The sequence below is a fragment of the Chaetura pelagica genome, unplaced genomic scaffold (genome assembly GCF_000747805.2).
Source record: "Chaetura pelagica isolate M959 unplaced genomic scaffold, ChaPel_1.0 scaffold47, whole genome shotgun sequence".
NCBI lineage: Eukaryota > Metazoa > Chordata > Aves > Apodiformes > Apodidae > Chaetura > Chaetura pelagica.
This window is the reverse complement of record NW_009954140.1, coordinates 1,486,754-1,506,160: the sequence shown is the minus strand read 5'-3', so window position 1 is coordinate 1,506,160 and position 19,407 is coordinate 1,486,754. Positions and strand designations below refer to the sequence as shown.

Sequence of the window (19,407 nt, the reverse complement as noted above, 5' to 3'; positions counted from 1 at the left end):
CAATCTTAATTTCTAGCTATTTTTCTCTATTCTGCCTGTCTTTGTTTTCTTCTTTCCATTCCTTCTCTCATTCTTTCATTCACAGTTTAGGATTTCAGACTTGGATGTCTTTCTCTTCCAACTCTTGACTTTGCTGAGGCTCTGTAACCATGTTGTCTTTTAGCACTAACTCAGCCTGCCTGATCTCTTTGCTGGAGATCACTGCCCAGCCAGCTGGCTGGCTCAGCATCTTGAGGGAATTTCGCCTTAACAGTTTCAGTCAACATGGACCAAGACTTACTGAAACTGATTAAGCGATGGAAAGTTGGAGGAGTGATGTGAAGCAGAGAACTGAATCCCTCACCTGCAGTGTGTTGTGTGAGTGCTCCTTGGAGCTCAGCCTGCCAGAGACAGGGCTCTGCATTGCAGCTCCAGGGCACCAGCCTGCCCTAGCAACAAGGTGTCTTTGCAGCACCAGAGACAGCAGGGCTGCCTTGATTTGTTAAAGCTCTGGGAAAAGACTTTAGCCTTTTTCACCCTTCTGTTAAATTAGCTTCTGTCTTTCTTGCTGTTCTCTGTGGAGTGGGAGATGAGTGTGAGTGAAATATATCCTGTTAAGCTTCCTCCTTTGGTAAATCTGTGCTTGAGCTAACTGGCTTGATTTTTAAATGGATTAGGTATGATAACCTGAGCAGTTGAGTTGGAAAATTGGAAGGTGGAATGTAGCTAGGCTTTTATAGCAGGTAGTGAAGAGAATGTATGAATGCAGCCTGAACATGTTCTTAAATCCATGTTATGGTCCCCAGCATATTTAACATCCTCTGGTCCCTTGTCTTTCTTCAGCTTTCAGCATATTTTGATCTTGTGCTGGTCTTTGTTTCAGTGCTCAGAACAGATAAGCAATAAAGCAGCATGCTTGAGTTTGTGAATTTGAACTTACAGAACTTAACTATGCAAAGTCTTATTCCCATCTTTCTCTGGCTATAAAGACTAGGTACAGGAAGTCATACAGCCACACGGACAGGGTGCTAGAATCTTGAGTGATTGACAGTGGTCTAATAAAAATCATTGAACGCTTGCTCTGTAGACTTAGAATTGAGTGACAAAATCAATTTCTAGCTTTTATCTCAAATACTGTGCTATTTCATAGAACACTTACTTGTTGTAGTGCCTATATAAAAGCAGTCCTGACTTCATTACATACCTCGTGGTGTTTTCTCACAGAGATGATGCGCTGCTGCTAGTGACTCTTTCAGAGCAAACCACCTGAGTAGGAGGTAGAGTCTGTCTCACTTTCTGCATTGTTAATGGGGCACAGTTCATAACTAGGGCAATGGCTTTATAAAGGCTGTGCTGAGGACTGTTTCACATGTATTACTCAGTTGGGAAACTGAGGCAAAGCAGTATTTTTGCATCTACTGGAGAATTGACTAACCTGAGGCACAGATTTCTGCACAGAAATCTGCACAGATTACCAAATGAAAACTTTGTTTAAAGGAAATGACTATTTTTGTTCTTTGGGAAACACAAGGCTAAGATGGTTCAATATCTCTTTCTCTGACACACAGAACATGGGCTTAGTTTAATGAAGCATAATTGGGCCATTGAAGTTTCTCTGTGTTTTGTGCTGATACAATGTGACAGAACAGTGAGCCTGTCTCTGGCATTGGGAATGGACTTTGTCAGGTTCATTTGGATAAACAGATATGCCCAGCAAGTCCCTCTGTAGGGAAGCAGGATGAGAAGGCTAAGTGGAGAGGTCTAGTTACAATTGTGGCTAAGCATGGATACCAGTTGTAGAGTTTTCCAGATGAGACTTTAACTATTCAAGCAAGTGGTTTTTCTAAGGCCTTATGCTGAGCTTTAACAGCTTGATGTATAAAGCCTGGATTTAACATCCTTCTGTACTATTGTAGCTACCAGCAACATCATCTTACAGGTGGATAAAGATCCATCAGACTCACCAGTGGGAATAATGCTTTTACTTAGGTGACAGGCTCATCACAAATCCTTAAAGGTATAAAGTAGTTACATGGGAGTATGTTTAGGACTTTTGTACTGAATCAAGGAGATTCTAGAAACGTCTGTTACCTTAATACATCTAAATTATGTGGGACACAGAAAGATCTATATATACACAGTTGATTGCACATTCCCAAAGGGAGGAGCCACTTGTACCGAGCCTGATTGGATCTGCAGGATGAACAGTGAGGGCTGTAGCACAGAGCCTGGTCTGACAGCATAAGAATTATTAAACCTTGTCCTGGGGGAGTTAAAGCATTGACACAAAAAGGAAGGAGGAGTGAAAGAGAGAGGAAGGTGTAAAGGAGATGCTCTCAACCTGGTTAAGGAAAAGGTGCAGGTAACAATAACCACAACATGGTATATACACATTTGTTTGTTACAAGGAAAGGATCAAGCTTGTGTACATTGGGAATGGCTGTATTTGTAAGGGTAGTAATAGACACTAGTGACAGGATGGTCATTGGTTTGCACTGAATGCTGAAACTTAAGTTGTAGAAAAACCTATAAAACTTTGTACAGTTGTAGAACTTGTCACATGCTGTATGAGGAAACCAATCTGAGTATTTTTTGAGATGGAAAGACGTGGCATTGATGTCACTTGCATTCAAAGGGCATGACTTCAATATTCTTGCTGTAATGTCTTCAAAAGCTCATTCTAGTCAGTTTTTAGATGTGTGCCATAAAATGAGGTAACACATGAATTGTGAAATGGAATAATTCTTTCAAGTTCTGAATATATCTTTTAATCCACTTAGCTAATTGTAATTGAACAATTATTTAATTAGAACAATGCTGAAGTGGTCAGTATCTTTAATGTCTTGCTTGGAACAATTGGTGATATTCAAAATACTTGGGGACTTTTGGGGCAGTCAGGCAAGCTGTCACTAGTAAGAGGTTATGGATGATTAAATATTGATTGCAGTTTTTACCGAAGAGAAAGGTAATAGATGTAGTTCTTCATGTATCATCTGTCCTTTATAAGAAGTTAGTAAGAATTGTGCTGTGTAGAGAGCAATTAAATCCATTTAAGTCTATTTTTAAGTTGTTTGTAATTTATTTTTTTCTCCTTTTGGCTAGCTGAGTAATCTCAAAACTTTAGCAAAACTTTTAAATCACACTTTGAATGCTGAGAATTTTAGTGCATTAATTCATTATCGTTGAAGTGCCATCATGACAGAAAAAAGTCTTTACTGAAACTCAAAAGTAATTTAGATTGAAAAGATCTCTGGAGGTCATCTATTCAAATCCCAGAGGATTTGGATGGAGTCTTCAGAATTTTATTGCAGATGAACAGTTAGAGTGAGCCAACTTCCCTATAAGCTACAGTATTTAATTTATAATTGGAAACTTTTAACTGATTTCTACTGTCTCATGACTCAAGAGCACCAGTTGTGTAGTCTCCCTGTCCCATGGGAGGGAGAGTGAGAAAATTTGCTCCTTGTGGATGATGTTCCAGTGTTGTCAACTTTTAACCTTGAGACCCTGGATTGAGACAGAGTGTGAACTTTGTGGTGTCACCAGTGTTTTTGTGATTGTTGGGACACCAGAGGCATGTATAGCCTGTGGAGAAACTTCCATACTACACTGCACGTGATGCACACGTTTGGTTTTTCATCTTATTTTTGTCTTCCTAGCGCTTACACGCTTTATGCTGAGTATGGGACCTAGAGATTTGCTTATTTTCAGCATAATTTTCATCTGCAGAACAATTCTGAAGTACATAGTCCTTTAAATTGACCTGCCCTCTAGCCTGTCTGTGTCAGTAATAAATATGATGAGATTTCAGTAAAAAGAATAGGCTGAAGGGAGGGAAGAAAGTAGGTTAAACCATGTACTTTATAAAACATGGACGTTGTGTGAGTTTTACTGGCCCTGCTCTTTTTTTCCTATGACTTAGTTGCTCCCTGGAAAGTGACTAGTTACCCAGCTTCTGTTCACTAACCAAAAAGCACCACATATTCTGATTAAAATTTTGCTTCAAGAAACAAATCTGTGTGCTGCAAATGGAAGTGTTTGCAGGCAGGTCAGTTTCTGTTCAGCAGTATCTCCCTCTCGTGATGAGGGAGCACATGAACAGAATACAGAATGGTCTAATGGGCATTTCAGAGTCGTGTTGTTTTTTTTCTGGAATTCTAAATTAATTTGGATTATAATAAACTTGTAAAACTATGTACAGGAACCATTGAAACACCTAATTTTGGTTGCTTGGTAGAAACAGAAAAAAAAAAAGAAATGTGGGTGATTGAAGGTGGAGCTTTTCAATTCTTTTGATTGCTTCTGGATATGAGCAAGCATGAAAAAAAAATCAGAAAGCAAATGAGATGGTCCGCATAAAATGCTCTTTATGTCACTTTGGAGGATAAGTTTTGTAAGCTTGTTACAGCAGTCAAAGTACATTATATAATGTTTCTCTAAAAATAGCAAGATTTTTTTTTTTCTGAATTACGTTAGTTCAGGTGAAAGGTGGGAAAACCAGGATCTGTTGCTAGTATTTACCATGTAAGTTACTGATGTATAGTGTATACATCAGTTGGGCCGTTTAAAGCCAGTTCACTCTACAAAAAAAATCTCAGACTGAGACCTATATATTAATATCTAGCTAATGCTGGAAAGTGGTGTTTGTGGAGGAGCTGGTATGAGCTGGAGTTGGTAGCATGTGAAGGTCAGACTCACCAGCCTTGGACACATGAGCCCTGACTTGGAAGTAACACAGATGTAGGTTTCCACGTCCTAAGCAGCTGCCCCCAAAATAAAAGGTTTTGTAATATTGGTTGTACAAATTCCTGTTAGTAACACTATTCTAAAAACATGTGTATGCCATTTCTAGAATAGTGAAAGAAATTACAGTTTCACAGAATAGGTTGTTTTTGTTTTTTTTCTAGAGGAAGCCTAATGAGATGTGACCTGAATATGTCTCATGAAAAAGTGTGCTGAATCCTTCTGCAGTACACCTGTGATTTCCTTCTTTCTTTTTTTCCTGTTCCAAGTGCCCTATTCATCTTTGAATGTGAGTGTAGGAGTGCTAAAAATACCAAACATCATGTAGGCTTCTCTTCAGGCCTTCCTATTTTTCGTTTCAAAAACATGTGTCCAAATTAACCTTTTGGAGTGATGCAATGTTACCTGTTACTTCTTCCCATGTAACTGATCTCCTGGGTCAGTTACATCCCAGCAACATGAGCCTTTGGCCTGTTTGTATCAGGGTTCATTGAATAAGTCATGACTGCAGGAGTTAGGATGTTGGTCTGTAACTGTCTCTGGAAAGCAAGGGCAAGGAACAAAGCTCTTCTTGAGTGCTAAAAATCCACAGGCACACGGTCCTTTATATGAGATGTCAGTCTAGATAATTTAAATCCAAAGCTTTCTGTACTCACTATAAGTAGACTTAAATTTATTTAGATGTTTGAATTACAAAGAGAAGAGATGCTGACTTTTTATTTCTGTCTATGGCAATAATCTGATTATTAGTTTGTGAATTCATTATGTTTAATATTTGAGGTGCATATTGTCTGACCTTTCCAGTTCTTTGCAGTTAGGCTATAGTGAAATGTCATGGAGTAAATTGTAATAGTTGTCAGACATAGAGGTCTTAAACAGCCTATTAAATGGATTTGAATGTGGCACTTCAGTTCAAAACTGTTGTTTGTAATATCATATGCACTTTGTGTGCCCTTAGGATATTTCTTGTGCATGAATGCACAAGTTTTCCAATTCTTTTATTTATTGTGGGCTTCTCTTCTGGTTTGTGGTTTTACACACTGTAATTTTGCTTCTTCCTTTATCTGTTTCTTTAGTGTTTCTGAATGCTTTGCTATTTGTAACATTACAGGGAAGATGATATTGTATTGGCCAAGAATTAAGCAGTTGTAGTAAAAGTAAATGCTATTAAATATTCCTTGCTGTTTCTTTTGTCATTTTAAACAGATGATTCACAATTATATGGAGCACTTGGAAAGAACTAAACTTCATCAGCTAACAGGGGGCGATCAGCTAGAATCCACAACACACAGTAGAATTAGGTAAGCTATTTATTATGCTCTCACCCTGAAATGAAAGAAAAAAATAATCCATTCATTTGTGTTTGCAAGACTTTGTTCTTTAATCCTACAACAACGGTTCGGCTGAATCAGAAAGATTTGTTGTATGATTGGAATGCAGTAAGAGAATAGTGTAGAAATCAGTAGAAAGAGGCTTTTGCTGTTGTGCTGCTAAATGTTGAGATATACTTTGTGCAGTAGCCTCAAACAATTTCAGCTTTTTTGAGCGTTTGCATTTGTGTAGGCAGAGAAAATGTCAGCACCTGTCCCAAAACAGTCCGTCTCTTGCCCAGGCTCTGTGTACAGGCTGATAAAGGTGTGTACCCGAGGTATCCATTTGTTCTGAGGGCTCGATGGGAATATATTATGCTAATTTAGAAGCTTTCTAGCCTATGAGCTCTGCGTGGAAGGAGGGGAGAGTAACTCCAGGCTGGCTGTGTTTCTGCGTTGCTGCATAGATGCTGCGAGGAGCGCGGCGGCTCCGGCGCGAGGGGGAGGAGAGCGGTGATGTCATCGCTCTGGAGCTGCTGCAGAAGAGTGCAAAGCTGCTGCTGATGGCATTGTTTTTGTGGCAGCGGCTGAATGACAGACATTGCCTACAAAGATACACCCTCGGCCCCTCTGTAGCCTTCTTGGTTCCGGCGTTTCACCATGCCAGCACAGAGCCATGAATCCTGGGTGCATGCTGCTGTTTGTGTTTGGCTTCGTTGGCGGGGCGGTGGTCATTAACTCGGCGATCTTGGTGTCTCTCTCTGTTTTGCTGCTTGTGCACTTTTCTATTTCTACTGGTGTGCCAGCTCTGACGCAGAACCTCCCAAGGATACTCAGGTACTCTGACCTACTGAACCTCGGCTTCGTGTGCTCTTTCTTTTTCTGTGCTTTCTCTTTTCAAACAGAAAGAGCAAGGATAAATTAGAAATGTGAATAATGAGTAAATGTAAAATGCTTTTTAAATTTAATTGCCTTTTATTTAAGCAAGTGCAAGGTCAGTTTATCTGGTTATTTTGTGGGAAAGCTATTGCACTCTTTTATTGTAAGTTACAAGAAAAGCTGTAATGAAAATCCTGTAGCTAAAGCTTATGTTCAGTGTATTGTCAGGTACTTGGCTGATCCTGTGTAGCCATGAATGTATGCTGTCTGGGGCCTCATGATTAAATTACACTTCCTTTTTTAATCAAGATGTCTGTAAGATCAGTTAACTTAGATCTGCTCAAAAACACAGTAATTAGTCGATTACATTATTTAAAAAAAAAAACAACAACTTGATTATGGGTTGGTGGGGAGAAAAAACATGTTTCATTATTTAAACATTAGAGCTCTTGCAGCCTATTCACTATTGTTCAGCCAAATGTTATCCTCTCCTTTTTCTGTAGTAGTATGGCAAAGTGCCAACTCTGTGTCCCCCCACTCAAGTTCTGTTCTGTGTGTCCTACTTGCATGGACCAGTAGCAGCCATGCCTTGGAATATTGTAACAAAAAATAATCTTGACACATTGTTTTAGTTACACATGGAAAACAGATGGAAAAAGTTGTAAAATGTAGCTTTCTGACTAGCCAACTTGACATATTTTAGCTGTGGTTGTAAATTTACTATTAAACTTTATTTAAAATAATGTTCTCTGGAAAAACTCTGACTTTTTCTTAACACGGTGCTGTGGTGTTATGCTTTTCACATGGGTCTCTTGAGCACTGGAGGGTTGTTCCAAATGTCCAAAGCCAGTCAATAGATATCAATAGATTAAAAAATAGCAATTATCAATAATGGATAATAAAAGTCTATGAATACTGAAATACGAAGAAATAAAACAAATTTCAATTGTAATGTTCTATAGACTGATCTGGTTGATGAGGCTGTGCTTTTTTACAAGTGGGGAGGAACAAACCCAAATGTAATAGCCCCCAACTTTAAAGAAACAAAGCAAAATAGTGAATTTCATGTTCAGTAACTTCTATGACATTTTCAGATGGTTTAAGAAATTGGGTTGTTTGTTATTGTTGGGTTTTTTTTATAATGTGCTTTTGCTCCTCTGAAGAATATTTAATGGATAATATTTAATATTTGAGGGATTTGGGGAAGCTATGCTTTTTCCCTCCCCTAGTGATTTCAGGAATTGGAACTCAGTTCTTTAGTCTTACTCATTTTAAAAAAGATAATAAAGGATGAAGGAATCTAATAGAATAACTGTTTGCATTGTTAAATACTAGTAGGATTTTAGAACAAAGCATCTGGTTGCTTATCCTAAAGGTTCCATTGAATGCTTCAATACCTCATTTCAGAATATTAGTTCAGGCTTTTAAAACACATCTGCCCTGTGCTCACTGTATTTTCAGGTATTTCTTGGACTTTGGGGGAGTAGAAGGGATTTTTTGCTTTCCAGTCAGCAACCAGTGGAACAAGTTGAAATTGCTTCAGCCTATTAAGATAATTTCTCTTAATGCAGACATGCCTAGAATAGCCTTCCTTTCCAAAATAAGCATCCTTTTCAACCTTTGTTCGTTGTCTTGTCTGGCAATGCACCTGAACTGTGTTTTAGCACATCAAAATGGCTTCATTATAAAATGTAGTCAGAACTATTCTGTGAAAAAGCAAATATCAGTTGAGAATTTTTCTTTGGTACCCATTTTGTTGAAATTCTCTGAAGACTGCAAAGAAGATAAGCTTTGTGGCGTGTCCTGCAAGTAAGCAAATCTGTCTGCTCTGAACTGCTGCTCCAGGAGGCAGTTTCCAAAGCAAAGGGCCCTGCACAATGCAGCCTTTATCACCCCTTGCTTTTCCTCTGAAGGGCAGCTTTTCTCTTTTTTTTTGTTGCTGGACTTCTTAACCAATGAAATGGTTTTAGTCTGTCTTTTAACATAATGTAAGCTTCTGTGGGGTGTCTTTTGTTCCCTCCACACATCAGGGTTGTGGGAAATCTAAAGAAAAGCAGAACCTGTTACAATAGTGGGAATTGTTGGTATCGAATTCTGTTCAGTTCTGTGGCTGTTTTTCAGGGAAGACTTTTGAACAGTTTGCAGATGCTAGAACAGTATCTGATGCTTTTTTACTTTGTAACCCTGACTGATTTTGTTTTACTTGCTTTGTTGCCTCTTCTTACATTAACAATGTAACTTGGCATAATATTGGTGAAAGACCAAGATACATGCAATGTGAGAATTAGTTGCAAAGCTTTTTGTGGCAGGAAGCATCTTTGTACACCTGTACTGGAAAGGCTTATGCTAAGTAAAATTGTTTACTATTTGAACATTGGTTTGTTTGGTGATATGAAATTTACTAGAAAGAGTTTACTGCTTAATTGCTAAATGCAATCCCTTCTTGATTACCTTTTCTTCTAAGTAAACAAACCCAAAAGCAAACAACCCCCAACAATTTATAAAAGTGCTTAGCTATTGCTTTTGCTTTCAACATTTCCTTTCCTATTTTTTTTGCATATGACTTACATGCAGATACTACTTCTGCTCAGAAATATGCCTAGGTTGTGTTGAATTTGTGAAAAACCTTGTAAAAGAAAAGTATATGTGGTTGTGATCTGACTTTTTTATAATGCTAAAATGTGGGGTCTCTCTAACTATAATAGTTGGTCTGCCTGGTCTCTGCAGCAGTACCTACTGGCAGTGCTTTCTCAAAATAAACATTTTCTGCCATTACTTGTGCACACTTATCTTCTGTCTTTAGTATACTTAAAGTTGTGCTAGTTGATTACAGTGATTTATTTATTTTTTTCTCTGTTTCATTGTTCTGACTGAACAAATACTTTGCTTTATCTCAGTTCTATGCCTGGCTGATCATTTTCCTTTTCAGGGCTGGCTGCAACGTCCTATGCATTGTGTTCTGTACATTGGTTTTGTCTCTTGCTAGCAGGAAGACTTCATCTTTTTGTTCACTGATCACACTACTTGACAGCAAGATTGACTTGGGGATTTTATTATTTTTTTTATATGAAGCTTTGGCATTTCCAAACATGGTTTGCCATAGAGAAGTGATAAAGACAGCAGAGATAGTGAAGAGTTGGAATTAAGTCAGTCACCTTACTGGCACCAGCTTTTGTGTAGGTTTAGGGAGCAGTAGAGTTGTACTGATCTCAGTTAAAACTATGCAATGTTCGACTGGGCTAATTTTAACATCATTGGTTCCTTGATGCCTTTTTTTTCCCCCAGTTACAGAAATCCATGTAATTCTTGTGATATTCAGAAGAAAAATACCATAAATTTTGAGAGGAGTTGGACTTTAGGCTGGTTCTTCACAACATTCCAAAATGCTTCAGTTAACGTTCCCAGTAGTAGCTGGCTGTTGTAGAAGTTATGTGGTACTGTGTCTTGCAAAGAAAAAAAAGTTCAAAGTGGTATTTTTAGGAGTGGTTGCTGAAGACTGTAGTTTAATCAGAACTAAGGAAACATTTTCACCGTATACTCCTGTGCGTGTTCCACGTTTGTGAGACTTGTTTACTGTAGGTTAGCTTTGATGCAATCAATAACAGCTGCCTAAAGCCATGAGAGACTATTTGCAATTAAAAAATGTGAGATGAGGAATTGTTAGGTGCTGTAATACAAGCTGTGCATGCTGCATTGTATATTTAATAGAGCATAATGTATGGATGTTTAAGCCCCTGATTTTACCACTTCCCTGCTGATTGCAGGGGCGTACAGGAAAACAAATGGTGTGACATCTGAAATGACTGATGAAACCTGTCTCTCTCTTTCAAGCAGAAAGGAGCGTCCAATATCACTGGGCATCTTCCCATTGCCTGCAGGAGATGCAATACTTACACCTGAGGCTCAGAGGGAAGCTGGAGAAACCCCTGCCTCAGAGCACTGGAAGTTCCCTGAGCTAAGCCAGCCACGCTCCCACACAAGCCTAAAGGTGGGTGCTCAGCTTGGCTGCCTTGTGTGTTAGGAGAAACTTCCATAAAGAAGTTATAGATCCTTAGAACAAAAAGGCAAATTGAAGGAAAGAAAACCCTAAATCATGTTTGTGTAAGCCAAGTATATTGCTTACTCACATGAAACCTGAGGAAACTTATTTACTGGGAGGAGTAGAGTTGGGGTTGCATTTTCCAAATGAGTGATACTACAGGCTAGTTCTGCTCTTACTCACAAGATTAAGGACCTTTTTCCCAAGGTCAGTCCCCTGTTCTTTACACGTTAGATATGTAACTAGACAGTGTAAACAGGTCTGCTGGTTTAATATCCTTTTTGAAGGAAAGCTTTGGTTACTACACAGGCAATACTCAGTACTCTGCCTACTATCAGACGTATAGTGTCAGTGTACCACAGAGCTGGGAATGACTAACTTTCCCAAATTAGCCTGTGATGATGATTTCCTTTACATGTAGCTTGGCTGTAATTCCTGCAATGGTTCTGTATTCCACCAGTGAGAGGTTTGCACAGAACAAGCTGCAGAAAGAGAAAAAGGGAGGAGTGGTGTTGGAGTGTGATGAAGCTGGCAGTCAGGACCAGCACAGCAGGAGAAGGGCTCCATGGGGTGAAGAACTCCAGCATGTGTAAAGTCTCCCTGGGTCTTTGTGTCAATGGTGGTTTTTTGGAAGACTACAAATGTACTGTTTTTACTGAGAGGAATTGCCTCCTAAGTGAACTCAGTAACTGGCAGGGCAATATTATACTGATAAGAATTTTAAAAAACTATCCAGACATAATTGAAACCCAGATTTCTTGGTTTTTTATTGCCTAGAGGTCATACAGAAATAAGGAAGGTGCCTGTAATGGTTCATTGTAAACGTGTGAAGCATCCACAGGAGCTAGGATCTAAAATGTTCCATTCATTCTTTTCTGCTTATTTCTGCAAAGCATTGTATATGGGCTACTCATTCTTCAGATATAATTATCTAATTTTTAAACTTACCTTTCTTTTTTCAGGAAAAGTCTTTTGGCAACATTGCCAAAAAGGCAAATTTGCTAAGTGACACAGCACTGACTTTTGAAATGCTTAGGCTTTGAGATATTTTGATCAATTAATTGTCACTGGATGAAATTGCATTTCATTTTCATTAATTCTAGAACAAACATTCACTGTAATTTAATCAGTATGGATTCCAAGAGTTAGCTGAAAAAAAAAAAAAAAAGAAAATAGCAAGATAATCAAGTCAGAAATGTAAAATAGATGGCATTATTTGAATTTTCTTTAAGGAAAAGACAACTCTCTTGCTCTGTCAAGCTGTTTCTCTTGAGCTTTGTGTGTGAAAGTCAGTGATCAGTCTGTGCTGCAGCAGTTGGTGGATGCTTTTGGCATACAAAGATGTAGAAACATTTGAACAGAGCCAGCAGCTCTGTTGAGGTTTTATTCCCTGTTTGTGTGAGCTCTGGATTCCTGTAGTAATGGGTGGCTGCACATCTGGTTCTTGATACAGTGTCACTGGGATGTGAACTGTGCCAGGAATCAGCTTTTCAGAAGGAGCTGTTTACTGGTGTTCCATAGTTGACCTGAAATCTAAGCAGACAAGTACTCACTGCAGTTCAGTGTCTCATTCCCAGTGTCATCCAGAGCTTGCAATTCAGATTGGAAGGAGCCTAAAAACAGTTGGAGTGAAATGCTTGTAAATATTACACTTACATATCAGTTAAATGCATGTTCTGCATTAGTGCTTCAGTGTCTACTTTTTAAGAAGAGGTTTTTAAATACTGTTTGTATTTCGGGCAATGAAAAATTTTAGAACAGCTTTGGGAAGATTCAGCAGATCATTGTGCAGCTCAAACGGTTATTTATACGGGAATGCTGCCTGTTGTCTGGGAGACATAGCCATAACTTTAGGGTGCTTTTCTGTTATAATTACCAACTGAGATAAAACATTTGTATTAAAAAATAGGGGCATGTTTTATGTAGCTTCAGTCCTTAACAGAATTGAAACAACTATTGTCTAGAATTTGTCTTAAAAAATCTATTATTTCCATTCCTGTTTCTTTGCATTTGCATATTCTTCAGTAAAACACTGTCATTTTGGTGTTTGTAGTTTATAGGCCTGTCTCTTCTAATAATCTTTAAATTTGTCTTAATTTTCTAAATAATGACATTCAATTTTAGGATGAGCTCTCTGATGTTAGCCAAGCAGGCTCAAAATCTACTACTCCAGCTTCCACAGCTGCTTCAGATGCACATGTACTGCCTGCTGAAACTCCTCAGAAGGAAGATGTTGAAGGGCTTGCCAAGGACTCAGACATGCCCAATGAGAAGCTGGACGTAGGCAAGAATATTGAAGTACAAGTAGCTCAAGAGACAAGAAATGTGTCCACTGGTGAGCTGCTTTTCACTTTTTAGTGTACAATTACTATTGAAATAATATTTAATCCATTAGGAGTTAATGGAGGCAAGTGTTTTTACTCAGGATTTTTAGGAGTACAGAATATTGGTAAGAGATAGAAGTCTGTTTTTTATTGGTGGCTTTAATCCTTATTTTTCTAGAATCAGAATAATTTATTACATTTCCTTATGAACAGCAGGAGTTGCACTCATCTAGACATAAAAAGTCATGAGATGTCAGACATCTGCTTGGCTTTCTGAGTGCAGAAATAGTGGGAAATAAGTACCATTGGGTAACTTCAGTTACATTCAGGAGAGACTTAGAAATTCCAATGTTTGCACTAGAGTATAAAAATCCATGTGTCTTCTAATTGAATTACCTTGATAAGTCTTTGAAGAGAAGTCTACAAACTTAGTGGTTGTTACTAATAGCTAGATGTAGATAATGTCATACATCCCAGTGATTTTTGTTTTATGATGACATGCCACTTGCTTTTTCCTAGGTGGAAATGAAAATGAAGAAAAATCTGAAGTTCAGGCAATCATTGAATCAACTCCAGAGTTGGATATGGATAAAGATCTCAGTGGATATAAGGGTTCCAGGTAAGTTGTGTGTTGTGATTTGAGTAGAAAGACCAGTTTTAGAAGGTACTAGGTTTGTGACTTGTTCAGAAATTTTACCAGACTGAGATACCATATTATACAGTGAATCTCCTGCTGCTTTGATCTAATTTCCTCAAATTCTTCAGGAGGTTTTAAGTGTAACAGCAGTTCTTCATTCTGTTGCTACATCTGATGAATATTCAGGGTATTTCATATTAGAGCAGACTTAGAAAGGCCTGAATATTCAATTCAGATTTCAAGCGAAGGGTCTATGCCAAAAGGCCTTGTGTCCATAGATCAGGCTTTAAAGGTACTAGCATTTTCCAAGCTGGGCCATGGTGTTTTCACCCCCTGTCTTTAGAAGTCTGGATTTATGACTCACTTTGCAAGTGTTACTGCATTTCTTGATCAGATTCTGATGGTGGAAGCCCAGTGTTGACAAAATGCTGTAGCCTGAGTTTGCTTCCTTGCAGATTTTTGTTTGTGAAGAGTAATGTTTGTTTAAAAGATGTCAATCCTCATAAAAAAAACAAACAAGTGCTGTTTTAGTAGTGATGGGGGTGCCTGATTTTTTTAGGCAAGCCCTGAACAATTTGTGGTCTGTGTGTTTCATTCTTGTGAGGAGATAGAAAAAAATAACCCCGTATAGTGAGTGTTCATGTCATATGATTTTCGGGTGAAAGAATCCCCTTTTCTGGCCAGAGGAACATTTTGATCTCTGACTATTTGGTTCTCTTGTTAATTAAATGATTCCCAGTTTGGCTGAGCTGTCTGTTCTTTAGGCATCTGGGCTAAGTCCTGGTGGGGCTGTATTTTTACATGCCAAAACCTGATATGCTTTTATTTATTAAAATTCTGACCAGCTCAGCATCAGCAGTTACCTTGAGTTTTGAATTTTTGAAAACAGAATCTAGGACTACAAGTAACTAAGAGTTGCTTAGAATTTTACTACTACTTTTTATTTTGGGGAGGTGGGTAACAAATGAACTACTGGTAAAAACACAAAGAAAACTTAATGTGGGAACGTTTTCTGTCTGCTTTATGTCTTGTTTTAATCCCTTGAATAGCACTCCTACCAAAGGCATAGAGAATAAAGCATTTGACCGTAATACAGAGTCACTCTTTGAAGAGCTGTCATCTGCTGGGTCTGGCCTAATTGGAGACGTGGATGAAGGTGCAGATTTACTGGGTAAGAAAGGTTATTTAAAGAGGAATTTTCCTTGTTAGTGGAGTGTTTTAATTATTCTTGCTGGGTTTACTGTTAGGATTCATGCATTAAGATCCTTTGAATATCATCCTAAGGTGGTCATTGGAATGCAAAAAACAGGAGCAGGTGTTTGTTCTTTCTTTCAATATAATGTTATCAGCCTTCATTTTTGGGGACTTCTTAGGCTATTCTGTATTTCAGTTTTCCCTGTGTATTCTCTGGGACAAGGATTTTTATCTCAAGCAAAGGTTTCTATCTTGAACTAGTTTGAGGTAGTTTAATTCAGATTGTGCCTAATCTATGATGGTCTGGCTTTATCCCCTCTCAGTGAAATTTATCTTGCAAGAGAATTGCAGCAAAGTGAAATTGCATTGAAATTTGAATATCAAACCATTAATTGACAGGAGAGGGAACCCACCTTTCTTTTCCCTCTAAGCAGCTTGCTGCTCCTTTGTGCTAGCTGAACAAAATGTTAAGTTTTGGGAATATGAGTCGAGGAGCAAAAAGGTCATTAAAAGAAGGATCTTTCTGTAAACAACATAACAGGATGTTTTTGACCATATCAGTGTTCAGGCCTCATTTTGAAATAATGAAAGCAGGTACTTTGGAATGTATAAAATGCAGATACAACTCTTGTGTGTTTTAGAAATGGGTTGTATACAGAAAATCAGCAGTTTCCTTCTGTTGTCTGACCCTGCAGAAATGCAGATTGTTAGTAGTAGTATTTAGAACTGTTATTTGTGCAATCTGGAGTTCTGATTGTCCAGTGTTCCACTAGGAACTTATTTTACATCAAGTAGGTGACAGTTGTGCATAGTGTTACTCACTAGGAATAATGGGCTGATCTCCAGTCTTTGTTGTCACCCTCTGCTGCTTTCAATCCTGAGCAGTGAGGACCACCACATCCTTGCTGGAACAGACTGTATCCAAAACTCTTGCATTGTGTTATCACAGGAACAACTAATGACACGTTCTGCGTGCAAAAATACAGATACTGGAGGAGTATTAACACATAACAACTTCCTTTCCTTTGCTATGTGATAAAGTGTTTAAAGAAATGAAAGTACTGTCTCGACTTCCTCATGATAGATGCTCTGTTTTCCATGAGCAAAAATAATACACTTTTTAGTATAACATGTCAACAATTTGTCACTGACTTCATTACCATTTTCTGTAAAACTGCTGCTAGAAACACCCATGTGTGCAAAATGAACACATTGCTATAACTGCATTTGTTATGCAGAATGTGTTGGTCTAGAAGTTTTACTATATAATAATCATTTCACTTTGAGCACAACCATGGTCCAGATTACTTTGTGTTACTTAAAAGCCACATCTGCATCCAGGATAGTAGGTGTATTTCAAACATTTGGATCTGTTCTATGCGAACATTAAACTTTAGTTTGGAGTTCTGTAAAAGTAGTTAATTGGGATTCTCTAATCTGTTTTCTCTTGGGCTGCATACCCAGGGGAATATTCTGGTGTGTATGCTTCTTTTTAAAAAAAATTCTTTGAAATATGTTGCTTCTACAGTTAGGTGTACTTGGCTGCTGCTCTCATAAGATACATTCTCTGCATTTTTTCCCTGCTTGGTAACATGATTTTTTTTTTTTTCTTCTTTGCTCTCTTAGCTTTCTAGTTTTTGTTCTTGCATGATGAAGGATCCTGAAACCTGTTAGAAGTGATCCTACACACTTATCTCTGCATACTGAAAACAGATAATAGGCAATAGTCACTTGAATAAAACCGCTTGATGGCTAATGTAGGGGATTTCTTTAGCTACTGGTAAAGCAACAACAGCTGGTCTAAATTCCTTCACTATAAAATGTTGTTTACTTTTAATCCAAAACCCAGTGAAAAATTCCAAAAGAGGGAATTTTGACTTGCATGTGTATTTTTAGATACCTGTTTTTATTATCCAAATACCTTTTAAGTCTTTTGTTACTAAAGTTGCTTAGAAGATTGTGTTCATAGAGTATTTTTAAACACCTCCACTATTAGGATATCTTTTTCAATAGTTGTGATAATATTGAATTAGCATAATTTCTCTCATTATCAGTATGGTAATTATTTTACTGTGCAAGGTGTAAAATAATTATTTTATGCCTGAAAGTGTATCTTTTTAAAACCTTGCAAATGATATTATTTTAGGCATGGAAACAATAGGGTAAGAAATTATTTCCCAGATAGTTAAGTAATATTGCAGTAGTTACATGAAGAGCTAACTTCACTTTTTTCCTTTGTAGCATATTAGTTTTAAACTTTGACTGCATGGCTTAGCATTTCTTCCAAGTACTGTGCTTCTAAATTATTTCACAGAAATTAGATGGGCTTTTGTTAAATTACTTACTTTATAAGAGGTCTAACCAGTAGAAATGGTTGTGGCCAATTTAACTTTTATAACATCTTTTGCATAAATCCTGCTTCTAATTGCACCACTTTCCACTTCAGATTTTTTGTGATGGCTTTGTTTTAATTCACTCTTACTTCATCAGTCTAAATATTTTATTACTCTTCACTCATACTACACCTTACATGAAATATTTCTTGTTCTTGTTTTTGCTCTACATGGAATGCATGGGCTTTAAAGACCATAATTTCTTTGGTAAGGTATCATTTGCTCTGGGGAAATCTTCAGAGCTTTTGCAATCTGAGCTTTATATTTCAGCATGTCTTGTGTCTGTAACTGGTAACTTGTGTTCCTAACATGGTATAAAAAGCAGTTGAGTGTTTTAAACTAACCTTTTTGTGGACTAATACTTCCCCAGTAAGTCCATGCTTGCTTTTTGACTTGGTGGTACTGTGAGCTCTTCAAAATATGTAAAATAGGTGGAGGACTAGCCTGTGGTTGGCTAGGGCTGCCTTTAGGCTTTTCAGACAGATTGGGCAGAAGGTGGAGGGGAAAGCTAACTGTAGAAGGTAGGTTCTGAAACTTGAGGTAGCTCACAGGTTTTCTGACAAGCTTGTGATACTTAAAATTCAGCTGTTTTTAGACAATGGCAAAAACATCTATTTTATCTGCTAATCTCATGTGTTTGTTTTCTTTGGAAAGGAATGGGTCGTGAGGTTGAAAACCTTATTTTGGAAAACACTCAGCTGTTGGAGACAAAGTAAGTGAGAGTGTGTATCCAAAAAGTACTGCTCTGTTATTGTGTTTATATCTTTACACATAGAAAGTTGAATTAATGCAAATGTGCTTTCAGTTCTAAGAGTAGTGATGGTGTTAGTATTTTGAATTTGTAGGTATATTTGGCTAAATACATAGCTTATCTGGTGTTCTAGAAATCGGAACTTACAAGCAAAAACTGCTTTTATTCCTTGTAAGGGTACAAAAAAATGCTGTGTTGTGTCCTCATGAGATCAACTCCCTGCCTTTTTTTGTTAGAAACACAGCTGGAACTGCAGGAGCAAGTGCACTGGAGCACTTTTGGGGAGCTTAACCTGTAGACAAACTACTGATTTGCCAGTGCTTTTTTCTAATGCAGGGGTGTCAATGTGTTTTGAGTGTGTGAGGTTTGGAGGGAGAGAATTTGATCTGTTTCAGAAAGCTTTATCTTTTTTACAGCAGTTATATGTAAGACATTTGTAGATCTTCAAGAATAAATTCAGGCTGTAGCCAAGCTATGAGACCATAGTCATCCTTGTAATGGTGTATTTTAAATGTTTATCTAGAAATGCACTGAATGTAGTGAAGAATGATTTGATAGCAAAGGTGGACGAATTGACCTGTGAAAAGGATGTACTGCAAGGTGAATTAGAGGCTGTAAAACAAGCAAAACAAAAGCTTGAAGAGAAGAACAAGGAACTGGAAGAAGAGCTGAGAAAGTAAGTTTAATTCCATGGTTGTGAAAAAGAAAGGAAAAAAAATCCTTCTGTGGTATCTTACACAACTATTTTTTATTTTATATTTAGAGCTCGTGCAGAAGCAGAGGAAGCAAGACAGAAAGCTAAAGAGGATGATGATGTAGGTGTATGTGTGTGTGTATTTTTGTTTGTACAATCCACAATGGGACATTAGAAGCTCCCATGTGTTAACGTGAGTGCTACTGAACTTTACTGCTTAGTAAGTAGTGCTAAAGCTCCTCCATGTGTAGAAAAGACAGAAGATCTAAAGGCCACAAGTAAAATTAAGCTGACCAAATCTAGTTTTCTTTCTTTCCTCTCCTGGCCATTGTTGTATGTTGAATTATTTTTGAAGAGCTGATTTTCATTCAGCTTATAGTGCATATAAAGGATGGGAGGAGAGGAAGATAAAATTAAGTTAGTTTTACAAAGCCCTGGATGAACTGAAATCTGGAATTGTTCCC

General features: G+C 37.8%; 1 protein-coding gene across 2 annotated transcripts in view; it reads left to right on the top strand.

Moving 5' to 3' along the window:
• The first annotated feature begins 6,570 nt into the window (after positions 1–6,570).
• The window catches only part of SPAG9 (sperm associated antigen 9), a 31,631-nt gene continuing 18,794 nt past the window's right edge, over positions 6,571–19,407 (top strand). For both annotated transcript variants that reach the window (XM_010002677.1, XM_010002676.1), the window contains exons 1-8: positions 6,571–6,869; positions 10,746–10,899; positions 13,075–13,285; positions 13,794–13,893; positions 14,961–15,082; positions 18,153–18,210; positions 18,773–18,925; positions 19,013–19,064. In XM_010002677.1, the coding sequence (XP_010000979.1) occupies positions 6,709–6,869; positions 10,746–10,899; positions 13,075–13,285; positions 13,794–13,893; positions 14,961–15,082; positions 18,153–18,210; positions 18,773–18,925; positions 19,013–19,064 (1,011 nt within the window). In that variant the 5' untranslated portion in view covers positions 6,571–6,708. The remainder of the gene's footprint in view (positions 6,870–10,745; positions 10,900–13,074; positions 13,286–13,793; positions 13,894–14,960; positions 15,083–18,152; positions 18,211–18,772; positions 18,926–19,012; positions 19,065–19,407) is intronic.